The following is a 20,787-nucleotide window of genomic DNA, read 5'->3' as shown; positions in this document are numbered from 1 at the left end:
TGTGGAGAAGCAATGATATTTCCGTGCAGCAGGCTGGCTTGACAGCAGAATTGGAGCCTGAGCAGTGAGGGGAAATGTGTCTTGAATGGGGAGTAAGTCCACAAGCAGCAGCCTGATGTGAGACTTCAGAGCCTGAGAGGTGACAAGGTCAGCTGTGTCTGAGAGTGGGCAGGTACAGAGCCTCTGAGCTGAAGCAGAGTGAGAAGGCATCCATGCTTGAGGCCCCTTCTTGTGGGAAGTCAGAACCTGAATGAGTGAGTGAGCTGAGGGTCCTCAAGGTCAGCCTGGTGTGACACCTCAGCACTTGAAGGAGGAGAGTGTGGGTTCCAGTGCAGTGTTAGCTGAAAGTCAAGTTGGGGTCAGGGGACTCAGCAAACTGAGGGGAAGTTCCTCACAGAGGGTAAACAAAGCATGGATTCCAGGAACCAGGCAAGGTACAGAATGTGGGAGTGCAAAACACAAGGTGGGAACTTAGTTACTTTCAAGAGATCGAGGAAATCCTTGCTGGGGTGTGGAAGAACTGGGCTGTCAGAGTTCAGGAAGGTTTAGGGGAGTATTCATGCATCAGATAGAGCTGTCGTGGGTTCCACAGACTGAGCAGGGTGAAGACACTGTCCCCATGAGGTGGGACAGTCTAGGGTATATACTAGGTACCTTTGGTTTGAAGAACCCTTCTGTGCATGGTGCGACTTGTGTGTGGTCTTAAGGCCTCAGGGAGGCCAGGAGGCAACTCTACAGGGACTGGGAAGAAGTAGGAATCACAGCACAAGACGGGAAATGGAGGCTTTATTGTAGAGGTCAGCTCAGACTGAGTGTCAGAATGTCAACTCTGTGAGAAGTTTGACTTCTCTAATGGCCAGGTTCCTCTTTTCCATTCCTTCCTGTTTTCTTCTCTCCCCCATTGAATTCTGGGTATTTCTATGATTGTATAATGGTCCTGGGTGCGTTCTCCACCTGCAATTCTCCCTTTGCAGGTCAGGGGACTGGACCTCATGGTGTATGCTCAGGGCAGCTGTCTGTTATTTCCTCTCATCTCTACCTGGTATTGTGATAATTTGTTTGTTCTTGTTCAGGACCTATTTTAAAGACGGTATGACACACATCTTGTGAGGGCAGGGGAAGATTTTCAGAAAACATTTATATTAACAAGGATCTCAAAAATAAATTTGATTCCTCAGACATGGATGCAGACTCTTCTCCAGGTAAGAAAGCATTTTCTGCTGCTCCTAATGAGTGATGATGTAAAGGACAAAGATGATGTTAGCCACTGGCCAAACCTATGGATCACTGGAGTCTCAACCAAGTGTGTTGCCTGTAGACAGCTGTGAAAGGTTGTGGGATTGTACAATGGAGAAGGAAGGTGTTGTCTTCTACCATGTAGAGAAAATCCCACCACCCACATTATTGTATCTTTTCTACAGATAAACACACATAAATAGGTGTAACAAATTGTTTAAAAGTTAAACCATGGCATTCTGATTTCCTCCTCTCTATCTGGTGACATGTCATAGTCTGTTGGCATCTAGGTGTTGAGTAGTTTCTTTCATTCTCTCCATCCTGTGATGGAGACAGAACCCAGGACCTCACCCATGGTTGGGAAGTATTGTAACTCTTTTACAAGTTGTGACTAAAAATGTGGTGACTCTATTATAAAATGTGACTTCTTGACTATTGCATCTTTGAAGTTGGAAGCAAGCTGGAAGACTTTAAAAGTATATAATAAAATACTATCCAATCATAATAAAACTGATAAAGGAGATATGATGATATAGAATAATGTTCATTGAGATGTGCTGGCACAAGCCTGTAATCACAAAACTCAGGAGTTAGAAATATAGTGTTTCCTGTGAGTTTGAGGCCAGCTTGGACTACATAATGCATTCAAAGTCTGCCTGGGGTACATACCAGGACCCTGCTTCAAAAACAAAACAAAAACTCATAGGAAAAAATCGTGATATAATGTAAAAGAAAATGATGGTCACAAATCAGTGTTTATGATGTTGCAATTGTGGAAAGTATACATTTATATGTAAAGATTTAAACATAATTGAAATATTTTGCAGAAATACTGACAACAATTATTCTCAGTGGAATGAGTGATTTTGTGCACATTATAATGTTTCTGTAATTAACCTGATGTTTTCTGTTGTCATATTTCTATTATTTCGAACATCATGTTTTATTGTTAATCATGCACAAAAAGAGTAGAATAGGAGAAAGAAGAGGAAATAGGAACAGAGCTGAAGACATGAATTTGGTTTGTCTTTCAGCTCCTGAAAAGAAGACCATGAATCATGAAAGTTTTCACAGATTCTCCAAGTTGCTCCTCACCTCAATCATAATATTTTTACTGCTATTGAAAATCTTATTATCCGTTGCTATGATCAGTAAGTATGTCCCTGGGAGAAGTAAACAAAGAATAGGAAAGAGACCCATTAGATGGTAACCCAGAAACCTAAGACAGACACTCTCTGGAGAGATGGATGGCATTGTGAATTTCTCTCTGTTTCAGAATAACTCTTCTGTAAAAGTCATTCATTCTAACTAGAAAAGCATGTGTGTGTTTGTTGGTGTCACAGAGTGAAATCCTGGGGCATCTGTGTTAATTTCCAGTACTGAGGATGAATCTGTATTTCCTCAGCAGCAGCATTTGAAAGCATAGACATGTATATTTTGAATGAGTAGAGGGAACAGAAGACATGGACAGAGCTATTCCAGGGACAGTGTTCCAGTGGAGTTCCTTCTAATCACTTATTTTTTGTTCCAGATTGTTTTATCCTTGAAAGCTAATTTAGAAAATAGTAGATTTCTTTCTTAATTGGCCTCAAATTTATCAAAAATTGAAAACAATACCCTTTTTGTATATGTTATAATCAGTCATTCAATAATTAAATAATACCCATTTACTGTATATTGGGAGTATGTCAAGGTGTCCAGAAAGATCTACAGTCTCCAGTCACAGGAAATTTAGAGAACAGTGAAGTGAACCAGTGCTTTAAAAAATTGCATATGAAATGCTCTGCAGATGAGAAGTATGGAGTAAGCACAGAGGGCTAAGAAAAGCTTGGAGCAGATGACATCTAGACCTGTGTGTGCCAGCAATGTTATAGACATGTGGAGGCATGGAAAATATAGGCAAATATAAGTACACATTACTGTCGTGTATAGTGCTACATGGAGAACTAAGTATGAAACTGTAGGAGCAGACAAAACTGGATTCAGATCACAAAATAGTGCATACCCTATTACACGTGCATCCCCTCTTAATGTTATTTTATTTAGTAGCTGTTGCTCAACCACCAACCAACTTAAAACTTAGTAGGTTAATTGAACTGTTTATTTAATTCTTGCTTGGTGGCTTCACAGAGACTGGTCTCTCTTGGGAGATTCCCATGGTCCTAGGTGAACATACTCATTCTCATGGAGTCATGCATCAGTTCAACTCAGCTTTCCATGGCAACTTCGGACTTGCAGGACAGATAGTGGCAGTAAGCCAAGCCCAACATGGAGCACACACATTTGCCTTTGTGTTTTTTAGTAGCCAAAGAACTCTTAACGGCAGCTCAGATGAGGTGATGTAGAAATAGACCAGTCTCTTGAGTAGGGAACTGCAAAGGCATAGTCTAAATGGATATTCTTTTTTTTTTTTTTCACTTATAAACTGTATGGCCGTGGCAGGCTTCTTGTTAACTGCTCTTTTATCTTAAATTAACCCATTTCTATAAATCTATACCTTGCCACGTGGCTGGTGGTTTACCAGCGTCTTCACATGCTGCTTGTCCTGGCGGTGGCTGCAGTGTCTCCTCCTCAGCCTTCCGCTTCCCAGAATTCTCCTCTCTCCTTGTCCCACCTACTTCCTGCCTGGCCACCTACTTCCTGCCTGGTCACTGGCCATCAGTGTTTTACTAAATGGATATTCTTATAGGGAAGGTTGAGAAATGTGTCCACTTTTTCTGTGTGCAACAGTCATGAAGATCCTCTGATGAATCTGAAGCAGGACATGATAAAATTAAAACTGTCTTAGAGAAGTTTGCTCTTACAAAGGTGTGAAAATGAAGAGAAGCAGAAATTAGGATGTTGATTCAGAATCCATTTGTTCAGCCTAGGTGATTCATCCAAGGATCATGCTAGTGATGCACAGGAGAGGAGATAAGTTGGACCAAAAGGAGGTGATGTTTTGGTCAATGCAAATAGCTGAGAATTAGAGGACACAAGAGTGAGATATGACTTTAATATTCTGATTTCATAAAGTCAGAAATCATGAAGTTATTTGAAGAGGAAGTAGATGAGTAGCAGGTTTGAGTTGGAATATAATGGTTTCAGTTTTGTTTATGCTCACCTAAATCTCAGATGCACAGATTAGTTGATGCATATTAACATGATTTAGGAAAGAGGTGTACATTTTAGAAGACCTTTGCTTATAGGCAGCAGATAACAAAAACGGACTAAAAAACACAACAACCACTTCTACCCCCAGCCCCAACAACCTAGGACAATGAATATCACTAAGGAAGAGGAATTTGCAGGAGAAGGAAAGATACAGAAGGAACTGGATGCAATGTTCCATTTTAAGAGAGGTGGGTGTAGAAGGAAACAGGTAGGAAAGACAGGAAACAGCAGCAAGCAGGACCAGGCAAAACCAGATGAAGTCACTGTCTTCCAACAGTTAAGGAGGAAGAGAAGTGGGCAGGGTTATGTGAGAAGTCCCACAGGAAGATGACTGATCAGTGGACAGGAGGAGCCATTGACATCTAGTTCAGGAATGTTTGGTAAATTAGCAGAAGGGAAAGCCAGAATCTAGAGACTCCAGGAACAAGTGGGAGATGAGCAAGAGAAGAAAGAAAATTCAATTTCTTGAGGAAAGGTGAGTTAGTTTTAAATTAGGAACTCCGTGAACTTGTGGGGACCCTGAGAACTCAGAGCTAGCTGGGGTGGAGGGAGATACAGGAAAGAAGAGGCTGAAAACAAAGTCCTTTTGATCAGTGTCGGGCTTTTATAACTTCTGTGCTCAGGTAACCTGGAACTGCTCTGGATTAGCTCATTTCTCCCTCACTATTCCTGGGCTATGCACATACTTAATAGAACTAATCACCTAAGATGTAGTCTTTAGTGTGTCCTCCATGAAATGTTGAAGAGTGCCCAGGGTCATGGATCTGTCCTGTCCTTCCAGCTCTTCCTGAAGATATCTGTGGTCATAATTCACTAGGAGCTTCGTAATACTAGCTGTGGGGTGATGGAAAATTGTCTTTTTTTGTGATAAGGTCTTATACAGCCCAGGCCAGCTGTGAACTAACTAAATAACTACCCAACCAACCAATTAAGTTAACCAACCAGTCAACCTCATTAAACTAACTAACCTACTAAACCAACTTGTATAGTTAAGGTACCTGAAAGTTCCATTCTTCCTCATTCTAATTCCCAAGTGCTAGGGCCACAGCCTCCACAATCTTTGGTGATGGGGAATCTGTCCCAGGCAGGCTCTAATGACTCAGGCAATTGGATGTTTATCGGTTTTGTTTCTACAAAGAATATAAGAAGGTAAAAGTAAAGAGTTGAGTCTTAGCTCTACCAGGAAAATGAATTGTTTTTATTCTGTTTTACAGCTTTGTTTAAAAATCATTCTCAGCTTCTTGATGAAAATGCAATCATAAAAGAACTGAATTACACTGACTTGGAGTGTACAAAACAGCATTCATTCTTCAATGGTAAAACTTAATGTGCCTAAAATCAGCATTTCCAACAAGATTCTCAGGTAGATCCAGCAGCAATCGGCATATGGGGACACAACTTCAAACCCAACATTCAGTACCAGCTGCCTGTGGAGTCCTTTTTAGAGCTCTCCCATCAGGTGTAATTGGGATGTGTGGCAGCCTATTGTGATACACTTTTAACAACTGAGCCATTTCTGTAGTCCCTCAAGTGTTTTCATAAATGTGTGTGTGTGTACATGTGTGTGCACATGTTCATGCGTGGTTTGTGTCCGTGTGTGTTGATCTTGTTGCATTCTCAGTACAGTGTCTTTTACTCAAGATTTGAATAGAGAATTTGTTTTTCTCGCAAACTAACCCTGAGGGTGGAAAGTGAACATGTATTACACAGATTTAGGAAAGAGAGTGGAGTGCTTAACACTATCTGTCACTTTGGCCCTGAGTAAGCAAATATTCTCGACTGTCCTTGACATCTGTAACTCAGATGTCTTTGGAATCCACCATCTGGCCCTAAATACACAATTTGCTTATTGTCTTTGTCAACAGACCTTTGGGGAAACACATGTTTCTCTAGACCATTTGAGCTTGTCTGGGGTTCCTGTCTTTCTCAGCAGATCTCTCTCTCTCTCCTCACTTACTGGATCCTTTGCTGTAAAGAAACCTGCAGTCCTATCAGGGAGTCCTTGCCTATGCCTACATCTTGAACTGTTGTCTTTATTTTTTTTCCTGTAACAATTTCAGGGTTTCAGGCCTCACAGTAAGGTGTTCAATCCATTTAGAGTCTATTTTCAAGTCCATTTTTACACAGAATGGCTATAGACCTAGTTTCATTCTTCTATGTGTTGGTACCTAATTTTCCCACTACAATTTTTTGAAGAGCCTATTTTCCTCCAATATATAGTTTTGGTGAAAATTTCAGTGACAGTAGCTGTGTGGGTTCATGTTTGTGGTTCTCTTTTTTGTTCATTGATCAATGTGTGTACTTTTGTTGTGGTACCATGCTCTATAGTGTAGCCTGAAGTCAGGTCTGGTGATACCTCCAACATCATTCTTTTTCCTTCAGGGTTGCTCTGGCTATCCAGCATGTTTTACACTTCTATATGATTTTTGAGATTGTTTTGTTTATTTATCTTATGAATAATCTCAGAGTTTCTATGAAGATTGTATCCCTCTGCAGACATTTAGGGTCTTTACATGAGAGTATATTTCTGTTTCATTTCGTTTTTCTTCCTTGAGGGATCATGATATCTCTGTTGCCTTTAGGATGCAATATGCACCCTGGAATACTTCAAATATATTTTTCGGATATAAAATTTCCATTCAGCTCTTTATATCTTTCTTTGTTGATTATTTACATATTTTTAATACTTGTTTCCAGAAAGTTTTTGTTTTCTTCTTGAAACATCTATCATGGACATTTTAAAGTTTTTAGATAAACCTATATATTTTTTTAATCTTGCTTGTTGTAATATATCGACTTCCACTTTTATCATCACTAATTAAAAATGTCTGAGGTTATGAATGGAGAATGCTTACATCTGCTAAATTCTCTCATGCAAAACTTACAAGAATGGCGTTGGGGAAGAAAAGACGGGAGTAAGTCTGAGATGAGAATGCATTATGATCATGGACAGAGATTGTTTCCAGTGTCATGGAAATCAGGCCTCTGAGTGATGACATTGTGTTCTGGTCACCCAGAGAAGATGGCACTCCTGGTAGTGTTGGTGGCTTTTCTATTCCTTGATCCTTTCTTTGTCTTCTCATCTCATTGTGATGAGAAAAAAGTCAGTCAAAATATCACAGTGTACCTATAAAATGTAAAATTAATGTGTATTAATCTATAATTTTAGAATTATTTAATGGGCTAGAGAGATTAATAGGATTTGATTATTATGTATTTCCATAGGTGCATCATACAAAACACTATAATTTTGTGTAGTTAAAATACTTTTTAAAAGATCTTATAAAAAATTTTGTAACAGAAAAAGAAGCACTCCATCCAGGCTGAATGCTGTATCTTTCTTTCCTCTTAGGATTTCATCACCAAGATCCTGGATCCTAAAGCTGCTTATTATATTGGCCTTTTGGATGCAGGTCATTGACAATGGCGATGGGTTGATCAGACACCATACAATGAGAGTGCCACCTGAGTCCAGAGTGACATAGAGGAGTCCTGGGTCCTGTAGCATGAGAAGACTTTAGGGTGTTACAGCTGTTGGTTATGAAACTAAAACAGCTCCTTCCTGGTGTGAGGACTGGGGATGGAGTTACTTTATCCCCATTTCCTCATCAAGGCATCCTGTGAGACACATGTCACTGATACTCCAGGAGAGATGAGGAAACTGAGTTTGAAGGGTGTAGCATGATAAGTACCCAGGGCACCCAACCAAGGTGCTACATCATGGTGAATTTTCTTATGCTTTCAGTCTCTCTATATATTTTACAATAGGATTTAATTTATTATTATTTGTGTGTATATCCGTGTCTCTCTGTGAGTGGGTGCCATGTGTATTTGGGTGCCCATGGAGCCCCAGAGAGGGTGTTGGATTCCCCAGAGCTAAGGTCACAGGTTTTATGATCATGTCAATATATTTGCTGGGAATAGAACTCTCACATTTTCTGGAAAAGCAGCAAGTGCTCTTAATATCTGAGCCATTCTCCAGCTTTCATTTATAGAGTTACAATAAAAAATTAATGTCAAGATAGTAAATGATTATTTCTCATAATTCAAATGTCCACATTCTGATATTGTTAGGTGTTGGATATAGATGTAACCAAACATCTTATTAAATAAGAAACACAGAAATAATGCAAAAGAGAAAGCCGAGAGGTCAGAGCTCAGAGCTAAAATCTCACCCTTCCGCCTGCGGTGTCCCAGCTTCCCGAAGGAGACTCTATTTCCTGTCGGTTCGTCTATTTAAAGTATTTTGTTTTGCCTTCTCATTGGTTGCAAACCCAAACACGTGACTGCCTCGTCACTGTCTGAATGTACAGCCCCCTAGGTCTTAAAGGCATATGTATCCAATGCTGGCTATATCCCTGAACACACAGATATCTATGGGATTAAAGGCGTGTACCACCACTGCCACACTCTTGCTATGGCTCTAATAGCTCTGACCCCCGGGCAACTTTATTTATTAACATACAATCAAAATCACATTTCAGTACAATTTAGATTACCACCACATTTCCCCTTTTCTATTTTAATAAAAAAAACAAAAGGTTATAACTAACAAAAGAAAAACTATATACAAAAGTACAATAACTATATACAATATATACAAATAATAAATACCTAAACAAGTATCGGACAAATCAGAAAATAATTCCATTATCTATCCTATTTTGGTAAATCCAAGATGTATCTAATGCACTTTCTATCCTAATTAATTTTCAACTATAAGTAACTAATCTTCAACCATAACTAACTAATCTTCAACTCCCTCAGAGACCCAAGAAGGAAATAATATTAGCTAACAAAAATAAAAAACAGGAAGTGCATGCAAGCAACTTCCAAAAAATTTGTGAGTTGACAGAAACAGCCAGCTGCCTGGGCAGTCACCTGAGGTTTCTCCGCAGTGTTGGGGCATCATCTTCAGCCTATAGGCTTAGTGTATCTGACAGACTCATTTGTGAAGTAGGATGTACACAAGGTCAACAGTTCAACCTCACATTGGGTGACAGCAGTCCATGTACAAGAAACACCTGAATTCCACTAGTGTCCTGTCATGATTCAGGATTTTTAATTCTGGAAATTGTTGACAGTTTTTTAATTCAGCTGTCCATTCTTCTTGGCTGTGTATATATGGCTTCATCTCAGCATCCCCTTCTTTCTCCACATCCCTCTATTAAATGCCAGTCTACTTTCGAGAGGCATGAACTTTCAGCTGCTGTTCCATTGCACAACAGAAGCCATCGGCCCTCTGCCTGTTAAGCTGCCTTCGAAGAAAAGGGCACCATACCTTTTCCGGATGCGAAGGCCACTTCAGGGATGGGGCCATATTGTCCTGGCCTCAGAAGATGCCTTTTGATAAAGCCATAACCACACTATTTTTGCAAGAATCAGTAGTCCCTTGTTTCGTGTTCTGTCTGTCTATTTTTTCCTGTTGATTCAAGGATACTTTGTTGTCCAGTGGCTAACTTTTGCCACAATGAAAGGTGACTCCATATGCAGTTTCTTCAATGCCCATATTTTCTCTGAAGTAGATTGGTACTGCCAGGAGCCGACATGTCTCAAAAAAGAAAAATTTTCTAAGTTATTAAAACATTTTAAATGCCATATTCTGTAGATCTCTGAAGGGTTTGAAGATGAACTGTCTAAAACATCTCTGCTCAATTTTTAAAACATATCTAATATGACTACAAGTTCTATGGTAATGTCTAACTACTAGCTTTCATTTCTTTATATCCTAATAGTTGATAATAATAACATTCAAGGATCAGAAATTTGCATTACATTGTTAAATGAATGGTATAAATACAATTAGAAATATACATATAGCATTTTCTAACAATATCAGTTTCAAATTTGTATACAATATAGAACAATTCAATCCAATGTAAAGTATTTAAAACTAGTAATTGTCTTTTTCTTTTCTTTCTTTCTTTTTTTTTAAACAAGAACCTTAAATCTAATCTCCTTTGCTTAGCTTTTTTCTTAACCCTTGACAATAACTTGTAACCAAGCCCCCTAAATACTGAAAATTATCCCAGACCCAAAACCCATTAAAAAGACCAAAAAACCACCCGCCCCACACCACCTCTTTGGGAATGTGGGCGTCGTATTCTTAAAATTGCTTCCTGCTGGGTATGGGCCAAGTTTTCTTTATCCTGAAAGAAAAATTTTAGGTTAATTGTCAAATTCTAGGAGAGGTAACTATATCCTTCATTATCCAGTCTGTGTATAATGCCAAAGTTCAGGGTTTATCTCAAGTCCTTATTCAAGTAGTCTTTGAGACTGGATCATCTCAACTAGTCATCTCAAAATTGCTCTGAGCACCTTGTAGTTCAAAGCTGATCTGTGGATGATGTTTGTTAGCTTAATGATATTATTATTATCCACGTGGAATTGTTGTTGTTGTGGGGCCCCATCTTCTTTCTGGAGACTTCAGTTGATGTTAGGCCTGGCCATGAATTCATGCAGAAAACTGATAAGAGACTCAAACACAAAAACATATGTATGCAGCTAGCCTTTTTTCTAGAATTAGTTAGTACTCTATATGTCCATTCATATCTTAACAAAGTTTAAAATGTATATATATATAAATCTTGTAAATTTTGATATAAAATTTATACTTTGAGAAAAGTTTAAAGAATCAGAATAGAATCAAAGAGTTGAGATTAGTAATAGAATAGTCCCTTAATTAATTTTGCTTTTGTCCTGTACCATAGCAGAAGATGGCTCTTTTATTCTGGCATGATACAGGGAGTTTTCATTTTCCTTTTAACAACATGCTTGATTTTAAAGAAGGAGAGAGCCATTCTCCAACTCCAAAGTCAGCTTTAAATTTTAATTGAACTGGGACTATCAGAAAACCAATAGTGTTAAATCTTTAGAGAAAAGCAGAAACAAACATTTAGGAAGACATAAAAAATTTTGTAGATAATATATACCCATACACTGTTTCACTCGGTTTCTTGGGATAGATGATTTGTCCCTTTTCTTCAGTTGTCTCATTTGTCCAGTGTTCTTCAGATTCCTTAATCTTCATTCTCCTAAAAGACAAAAACAAAAACCTTTCCCCAAGACTAATTTTGAGGATGTTTCCTTTTGACAAGTTATTATCTGATTAAATGAAAAGGCATGTGTTATTGATACAAGTTAGTTTAAATTGGATGTTCATGCTGGTTGATGAACTATCACCTCCTCAATTAAGAGGTCTCTCTTGTTCAAATCGAACCTTTATCAACCTTGATGGTACCCACAGCTTATCTTCTCCTGTAGAAACAAAAGCAAAACCTCGTCCCCAATGTAATACATACCCTGGTTTCCATTCTGAGGTCAGCACATCCTTAAAGTATATAGGCTGATTTAATTCTGTAGTGACCCGTCCAGCAGGCCAGGTTATTCGAGGGTCTCAAAGAGGGACCACCTGTGAATCAATGGGGGGTGAGAGGGAAAGGAGACCAAGCACGTGAAGAAAGACAGTCAGTCTGAGTTGCGTCAAGGTCTCACTTTATTGACTGGTGTTAGAGCTTATAAACAGGGCTTCAGGTAGGGAGGGGGAGCAGGAGTGAGGAGAGGACAAAGAAAATTCCTAAGGAGGGTCAGCAGGAGTTCGCTTTGGTCCCAGGCCCCTGCAGCTAGCTGATTTAAAGAGGTTTATTTAATCCTACATTCCTAGGTTAGACTAAAAGCCTCTTATTTACACGAGGCTTGATAAATCGTGGCAGGTAACACAAGGTTCAAGACACAGCTGTCCAGAGTCGGTCTCCAACAGTTCCCCCTCTTTTCTCAAAAATGGACCAAGTCCATATGATTGGGATTGTGGAGGTCTGAGAGAGCCTCTGTCTTAGGCTATACAGGGGGACTCCCACGCACGGCAGGTGCCATGTTGAGCCGGTCTCCATGACCTCTGTATGCTGTTGACTCTGGCGTGGGCCCTGTACTATTCCCGTCATTGAGTACTCTCTAGCAAGACCGTGGGGACGTTAGGGCTTTAGGACACTGAATCTGAGTCCTTGATGGGGCTCCTGGCTGGCCTCCTAGGAATCTACTCTGTGATAATGAATCGAGACATGTCGTGGTAAGGCCAAATCAATCTGATTTTTGATAAACTGAGTCAACCGCTGAAAGGCCCAGGGACCAAAGGTAATGAGAAGGAGACGGAAAATAATCAGGGGGTTCAGGAGGGTGGGGATCAGGGTAGAAAGCCAAGGGGATTCTTTAAAGCTTCTAAATAGAAGGGCAAACCCTGCTCCTAAGAGCAAGAGCCGCATCTTACTGCAGCCCCATAAAGGCTAATAAAGGAAAAACCCATAAGATTACAATTTCCATACAATTTTGTTTCACAAGATCGTGGTCTGGGTACAGAGTGATCACAGACGGGTAATTTGCATCAACAGGTACATTTTTCCTGAAACCTCAAGGGAGGGGTATCAAGGCGGGAGTGGAGTTTACACAAAGGTCACAGTGCTCCTTCCTGGAACACCTGCAACTATCCCAGTCACAGTTGAGCACATCTCTTAGCAGAAATCTCTTTACATTGTTATATGGTTGCAGGGGAGATTGAACAATGGCTAAGTCAGGTTGCTCTTGGAACTAGATTTTTAGTTTCTCATTTCCTGGTGCTTGAAGTTTTCTCTTTTCCTGAGGCTTGGGGGTGTAAGCCTGAAGGGCTAGGGTCTTTCACTCCCCCGTTTTCTTTTTGACAAATTTTAATCTTAAAATTATGGCATTACATTTGGTACCTCATGGCCTATTTTAGTAACTCATGGCCTGTAATGGCCATGCATAGTTCATGTACAATTAGCCATCTTGTCTCTATGCCAGGGAGTTTTCTTTTGACCCAGCATTTCAGCCTCTTTTGAACAAGGAAAATGGGACGATGTATTCTCTTCTGGAGCTGCTTCAAGCTGGCATTGGGGCGTCGTTATCAGGGCCTCTCCCCCAAAAGGCTGAAAAGCTGGTCAAAGACTGGGCAGGGGGCATTTGTCAGTAGCATGTAGCTGCCTGACACCATAGTGACAGAGAAGAATCATGTTAGCTGGGCTGGTCCACGTTAGCCTTTAGCACGTCCGGAGTCCACAGTCGTCTGGAGTGGTGTAGTCAGCAACTGAAACTTGGAGGTGTCTGCCAGCCAAGTAGAAATCTGTTGAGACAGATTTAAACTAGGAACAGAGGTTAAAATTTATGAACTTATTTGAAACCTTAGGTCCATACCCTTAGTAATGGGGAAAGCACTAATCCCAAGACCAGGAGAGAGGAAAAATGCCATCTTTAGGAATACTTATCTGGGGTTCTTTTGACCTCTGTGGAGTGGGTCTATGTTTTTATGACTCTTTTGATCCTTTGAGGCCTTTTGGCAGAATGACATAAAAGTTTTAGATACATTAGTATTACCAATCTGTACTGAAATCCATATTGTAGACAAAGCAGGTAATGGGTATTTGTAAAACAGCAGAAGTAGACTTATACCTTTGAGTCCCAACAAGAACTACAGGTTTGGGCATTTTACTTTTGTCCAGAAAACCAGGTATAATTTGGACAGAGATTCTGGCCTGGTGAAAAGCACTTTTAGGTTTACATTTAGACATATCTAGATGGCATCTAAAACAAATCCAAAATGTTGAGCTTGTGACTGAACAGTAAGTGGTCATTGCTCTATCAGCTCATCAGGACTCCTAAATGTTAAGCTCTGAACCATAGAACAGGAGAGTAATCTGAAACATATCTTATTTTAGACTCATATCCGAACCTTTATGATTTATTTAAATTTTTACATCTTAGAACATTTTCTTTTAAAGTGAGCTAACAGGCTAGCTATGGCCTTGCAGAAGGATCTGGTTGATGCTGCCATGCTGACAAAGTTAGAGCTAGCCTAGCCATCGGTACTATCAGAAATCTGAGAAGGATAAACTATATCTGAGTGCAGACCAAGAAGCTTCCAATCCTATAAATTACAGTGATCAATCCCTACCCAGGTCTCTATAGCGTTGGAGGTACCAGTCAGAACAACATCAATCTTCTACCACCATCAAGCCCATAAGGCAGAGTACCTTTTCTGTGAAATAGGGACACGGAGGACTGACAGTGTCCTACTACTTGTCCATAGTCTGGGCTGGATCCTGGAGGCAGGTGTTGCATTGGGGCATCTTGCCCTGTGGTCAGTGTCATTCGCAATTCAGGTGACATCTTTTTGTCATTCTATATCTTCTTTGGAGACCTTGGGAGTCATTGCTAGGAGCTGGGGAGCTAGGAGTCTCTGTTTCCGATAGTAAGTTTTTAATCAAATAATTTAAATGTCATATTCATCAGATCATTGACAGGTTTGAGGACCATTATCTATTAAATGTATCTGAGCCAAACAAATCTAGGCCTAATCTTGAAAATATCTCTAAGTTTGGTAATAATGACCAGGCTAATTTGTTCTCCTATAGATATATTAGTCAAATATACCTCTCAGTTTTTTTTTATTTAAATAGAACCGTTTATGCTTTAAACTAGTATCTGGATAGCCAGATGACTAGTATTAACTTGTATTCCTAAACACAAAGGACATGCAAACTCAGACATTCAAAACCAAACATACATGTGGCCACATTTTCATTCATACCTGTAGAATAGACAGACATTTTTAAAACTATGATCCTTTGGAGTCTTCATGTAACAGCAGAATAGCAAGAGAAAGAAATCTGAAACATGTTTACTTAAACTTTAAAGTTAGACCTTAAAGTTTCATTATATATATTTTTTTCAAACCCTCATGACATGCTTAAGCCTTTAAATTTTTATATCTTAAACTGCTTCCTCAAGTCAAAAAATCATTTATTTAAATTTTTATCTTAACCAACAATAATTTGAAACCAATTTTCTTAAATGATGGCAAGTATTTGTAACACATTGAACTCAAATGACCAAAACCCATGTAAATTTTTATTTTTCCTGTGGAAACAAAAGCATAATTTCCCCAGTATCTTGAACTGGTAATTTAACATTTCTTTTTTAAGCAATATCAGTGTTATGCCCAGGACACGTCCCCAAAGAAGCCATCAGAGACCTCAGGTACAGAATGCAAAAGCAAGGTTTATACAAATGAAGTTTACAAGCCTTGGCAGGGGGGCTAGTTCCAAACTTCTCACACACAGCAGGGAGGTTGGAAGGAGCGAGCGCCTTTCTTTGTGAGGCTAGCACAGACCCCATAATTCATCTCCCACCGCCCACATCCCTCTTTAGGTTCATATCAGTAGTTTTTTATGCTATCTTTATTTCTCATTTGTTTAGCAACCGTGTTTAGGAGTTTTATGAGCTGTCTCCCGGGTTTGGGGAGTTTGGGGAGTTTGGGATGTTTTATGACCACTTAGTCTCTGCCAGATGGTCGTATATCCTAACTCTGTGTTTTCTTAAGTTTCTGTAGTTGATAACGCCACCTGGAAAAATGCGTCTAAGTTCTTATCTACATTTAAGAATCCTGGTTTTAGCTTCTCTTTGTCTGTAGGGGATGAAGTTGGGGGGGCAGGTGTTACTGAGGTTTCACAATCAGGACAGAGAAGGGTTAACAAGAGAAATTCCTGGCTGGCAGTAGAGACTTTGAAGTTATCACAGTAAAGGAAGGGAGGGGGAGCAGTGGTCATAAAGTATGTCCTTGGCTGCCAGTGTTCCTGAAAGAAAGTTTTTGTTAACTCCTCTGACTAAAGTCAGATTCTCTGTTCAGTGTTCACACAGTTTTGTCAGTTGTAGGCAGCCATTGCCCTGTCCAGAGCAGGACATGAGAATCTTAGCCTGTCTGTACCCAGAGCACTCTCACCTTCGTGAGAGCAGCCAGCTGCCTGCAGTCCTGATAGCAAGAGAACTAGGGAGGGAGGGAGGTGGCCCTCACTGTGCCTCTCTCTCCTTCTCTCCGGGAAAATAAGGGAGGTGAGTAGCAGAAACAGATGACATTTACACAGACAATTCAAGTACCAGCACATCAGCACTGAGATGATGATGGCCTCACTCACAGCAAGCAAGCCCCTTGATTGTGGCTCGCACATCCCTCCAGTGGGCTGGGCAAAGGTCTAGTGGAGAAGAAGGAGACTGTCCCATAGCATCCGTCACCGTCAAGTCACCAATGAGAACAGTTAACACACTACACACAAGACCAAGGGCATGCGAAAGAAAAACTTTGCCCCAACGAGACAACCAACAAAGCTCCAAGAACAATGACAGCCTGATGTGCTCTGTGGAGAGTGACCCTCCAGGCTCAATCACAGCAAAAACAATCCAGACTGAGGATCTCTGTCCTTGATCAAACAGACATCAGGGGGCTTTCACATCCCTGTTAGTCAGACATGCACCTTATTTCTTGGAAGAGAAACAGAGTGTAAAGTAACAATGACCACAATAAAACATACAAAAAAAACCCCCACAAAATGACTCTAACAATTTCCTGGGACAAAATACAAAGTGACACTTCCTCCCACCATGGGGGAAGACACCCAAAGATGCTCCTCTCCTGAGCACTCCCTGGAGGAGACTCCTAAAATCAAATGGTCACCTCTGAGGTGGCCCCAAATAGCTTGGGACTAGGGGTTCCCTTGCCCAAATCAGGGAATGAGACGTCTCTCTTTCCCTCCCAGGATCACTGTCCGGACACGTCTGTCCCAGTGAGAGCCTGCAAAGTACAAATCAGTCGACTGGCACAAAACTTAACGAGACAAGACAGAGACAGAGACAAGACAGAGAGCGCTCTTACTGGTAGATGTCAATAAACCTCTGGACCCTTGAGGGTCCCAGTGGGGTCTTTTGGTCTTTTGTTCAATGTGATTTGTGGCAACCTCACTCTTACTGTCTTCTGGGATGGACACATCGTTTAGTAGGTCCTCAGCAAGTGCCAGGAGATGTGACACCCTACTATCCTTTTCTGAATCCTTTAAAACATCTCTGATTACTCCATAGAAACTAAAGAATGCATCGGGGATGTTCTCTCTGTCCTTAAGCAAGTTATTGATATCCTTTCTGACTTTATTCCACATCAAAGGGTGGATGCCCGGGCCATTAATAACCAGCCAGGGACATTTTTCTTCCACAAAATAGAAAAACTTAATTAAATCTTTTTTTTCTTTCTTTCTTTTTGACTCTTATTCCCCTCGCCCTGAAATCTTCATTTCCTAAATGAAGAGAGCCTCTTTAGAGAGTGCTTTACCCATTGATTGATGAACAGCACTTACCTCAAGGCTGCCCGTGGCGCACGAGTGATGCTGTTGGGGCACCTCTACCCTAGTGAGTCTGGCCAGACCACGTTTTCTCTTTTCCGTCCAGTAGTGAGCCGCCGTGCCTCGAGCCCCACGTTTGGGCGCCACTTGACCCGTCCAGCAGGCCAGGTTATTCGAGGGTCTCAAGGAGGGACCACCTGTGAATCAATGGGGGGTGAGAGGGAAAGGAGACCAAGCACGTGAAGAAAGACAGTCAGTCTGAGTTGTGTCAAGGTCTCACTTTATTGACTGGTGTTAGAGCTTATAAACAGGGCTTCAGGTAGGGAGGGGGAGCAGGAGTGAGGAGAGGACAAAGAAAATTCCTAAGGAGGGTCAGCAGGAGTTCGCTTTGGTCCCAGGCCCCTGCAGCTAGCTGATTTAAAGAGGTTTATTTAATCCTACATTCCTAGGTTAGACTAAAAGCCTCTTATTTACACGAGGCTTGATAAATCGTGGCAGGTAACACAAGGTTCAAGACACAGCTGTCCAGAGTCGGTCTCCAACACTGTAGTTTTTTCTATTATCCAATGTCTCTCTGCAGCTGTTGTTCCTTTCTCATTGGCATTCAGAAAATTCAAAGTTAGAAGAGCATTATGCAGTCTATTTCTGGGGGTTTTTGTTACCCATTTCTGTTTATTTAGCATATCCTTTAGAGTTCTGTTTGATCTTTTATAACTGCTTGACCTGTAGGATTATGTGGTATGCCTGTAATATGCTTTATATTGTAATAAGCAAAAAACTGTTGCATTTTAACAGAGACATATGATGGAGCATTGTCAGTTTTGATTTGTGCAGGTATACCCATGATGGCCATAACTTCTAGCAAATGAGTGATTACAGAATCAGCTTTTTCAGAACTCAAAGCAGTTGCCCATTGAAATCCTGAATAAGTATCGATAGTGTGGTGTACTTATTTCAGTTTTCCAAATTCTGCAAAGTGAAACACGTCCATCTGCCAGATTTCATTTCTCTGAGTACCCTTTGGGTTACATCCTGCTGGTAATGGCGTTTGATTGTAGAAGGAACAAGTAGGACATTTCTTTACTATTTCTTTGGCTTGTTGCCAGGTTATGGAAAAATCCTTTTTTAAACCTTTACTATTGACATGATGTTTTTTATGAAATTCTGAGGCCTCCAGCACATTTCCTATCAATAATTTGTCAATCTCATCATTGCCTTGTGCTAGAGGGCCTGGCAGACCAGTATGGGATCGAATGTGAGTTATATATAAAGGATGATTCCTTTTCCTGATTGTATCTTGTAATTGAATAAATAGTGAAGTTAATTCTGAAGCATCAGGGATAAATTCTGCAGTCTCAATATGTAACACCACTCTTTCAGCATACTGAGAGTCAGTTACTATGTTGAGAGGTTCTGAAAAATCCATTAATACCAACAGAATAGCATACAATTCTGATTTTTGAACTGAATTATACGGACTTTGAACCACTTTACTTAAATTTTCTGATTTGTAACCTGCCTTTCCTTCTTTGTTGGCATCTGTATAAAATGTACGAACTCCAGATATGGGTTTTTGCCGTACAAATCGAGGCAAGATCCAATCAGCTCTCTTTATAAGATCAATTCTATTGCTTTTGGGATATTTGCTGTTAATTTCTCCCAAAAAATTACTGCAAGCTCTTTGCCAAGGTTCACTTTCTATCCATAATTTTTCAATGTCCTCCTTAGTTAATGGTACGACAATTTCTGCTGGGTCTATGCCTGCTAATTGACAAAGTCTCAGTTTTCCTTTGTAAATCAAGTCAGAGATTTTTTCCACATAAGTTTTTAATTTTTTATTTGGTTTATTTGGTAAAAATATCCATTCCAATATAATATCTTCCCTCTGCATTAATATTCCAGTAGGAGAACGCCTAGAAGGTAAAATAACCAAAATGCAATCCAGCTTTGGATCAATACGATCCACGTGCCCTTCATGTACTTTCTTTTCTACCAAGGCTAATTCTTTCTCAGCTTCAGGTGATAATTCTCTTGGACTATTTAAGTCCTTGTCACCTTCTAAGGTTTTGAACAAATTAGTCAGTTCATCATTTTTTACCCCAACAATAGTTCGTAGATGAGAAATGTCTCCAAATAATCTTTGAAAGTCATTAAGAGTCTGTAGTCTATCTCTCCTAATTTGCACCTTTTGGGGTCTAATTTTTTGTAGCTCTATTTTATATCCTAAATAATTAATAGAATCTCCTCTTGGTATCTTTTCAGGAGCAATTTGTAATCCCCAGCAAGGCAAAATTTTCTTTACTTCTTCAAACATTATTTCTAAAGTATCTGCATTTGAGTCAGCTAGTAAAATATCGTCCATATAATGATAAATTATAGATTTAGGAAATTTTTTACGTATCACTTCCAATGGCTGTTGTACAAAGTATTGGCACAGAGTTGGGCTATTCAACATTCCCTGTGGGAGGAACCTCCATTGAAATCTTTTAACCGGTTGAGAATTATTATAAGTAGGCACTGTAAAAGCAAATCTTTCTTTGTCTTTTTCTTGTAAGGGTATTGAAAAGAAACAGTCTTTTAAATCAATAACTATGAGAGGCCATCCTTTTGGTAACAGAGTAGGCAAAGGCATCCCAGATTGTAGAGAGCCCATTGGCTGAATTATTTTGTTAATTGCTCTAAGGTCTGTTACCATTCTCCATTTACCAGATTTCTTTTTAACAACAAAGACAGGAGAATTCCAGGGGCTACTTGATTCTTCAATATGCTGAGCATTTAACTGTTCTTCTACCAGCTCTTCTAAAGCCTGGAGTTTCTCTGTTGTTAAAGGCCATTGTTGGACCCATACAGGCTTGTCTGTTAACCAATTTAAAGGTAGAGCTATTGGTGTCTTTGGAAGATCATCAGTTATTGTGCCCTGTTCTTGTATAATATGGATGACTGGTGACCACTCATTAGAATAATATCTTCTAATATTTCTCTCAGTAACATGTGTTAAGTTATGATTTGTTTCTGAGATTGGAGGGATGTTAATCTGAGTATCCCATTGTTGCAACAAGTCTCGACCCCACAGGTTCATATTTATGTTAGCCACATATGGTTTTAATTTTCCTCTCTGTCCTTCTGGACCTATACATTCGAGCCATCTTGCACTCTGTTTCACCTGAGATAATGTCCCAATTCCTAACAGTTGAACGTTTACCTCCTGAAGAGGCCAAGTTGGATG

The 20,787-nt window shown here is 40.0% G+C and overlaps 1 protein-coding gene across 1 annotated transcript in view; it reads left to right on the top strand.

The window, feature by feature from the left end:
* The window catches only part of LOC114706473 (C-type lectin domain family 4 member A-like), a 79,841-nt gene extending 72,056 nt beyond the window's left edge, over positions 1-7,785 (top strand). The window contains exon 4 of the mRNA XM_028888871.2: positions 7,742-7,785. Coding sequence (XP_028744704.2) covers positions 7,742-7,770 — 29 coding nt within the window. The 3' untranslated portion in view covers positions 7,771-7,785. The remainder of the gene's footprint in view (positions 1-7,741) is intronic.
* The last annotated feature ends 13,002 nt before the right edge of the window (positions 7,786-20,787 follow it).

The sequence above is a fragment of the Peromyscus leucopus genome, chromosome 3 (genome assembly GCF_004664715.2).
Source record: "Peromyscus leucopus breed LL Stock chromosome 3, UCI_PerLeu_2.1, whole genome shotgun sequence".
Lineage (NCBI taxonomy): Eukaryota > Metazoa > Chordata > Mammalia > Rodentia > Cricetidae > Peromyscus > Peromyscus leucopus.
This window is presented reverse-complemented; position numbering and strand designations above follow the sequence as displayed.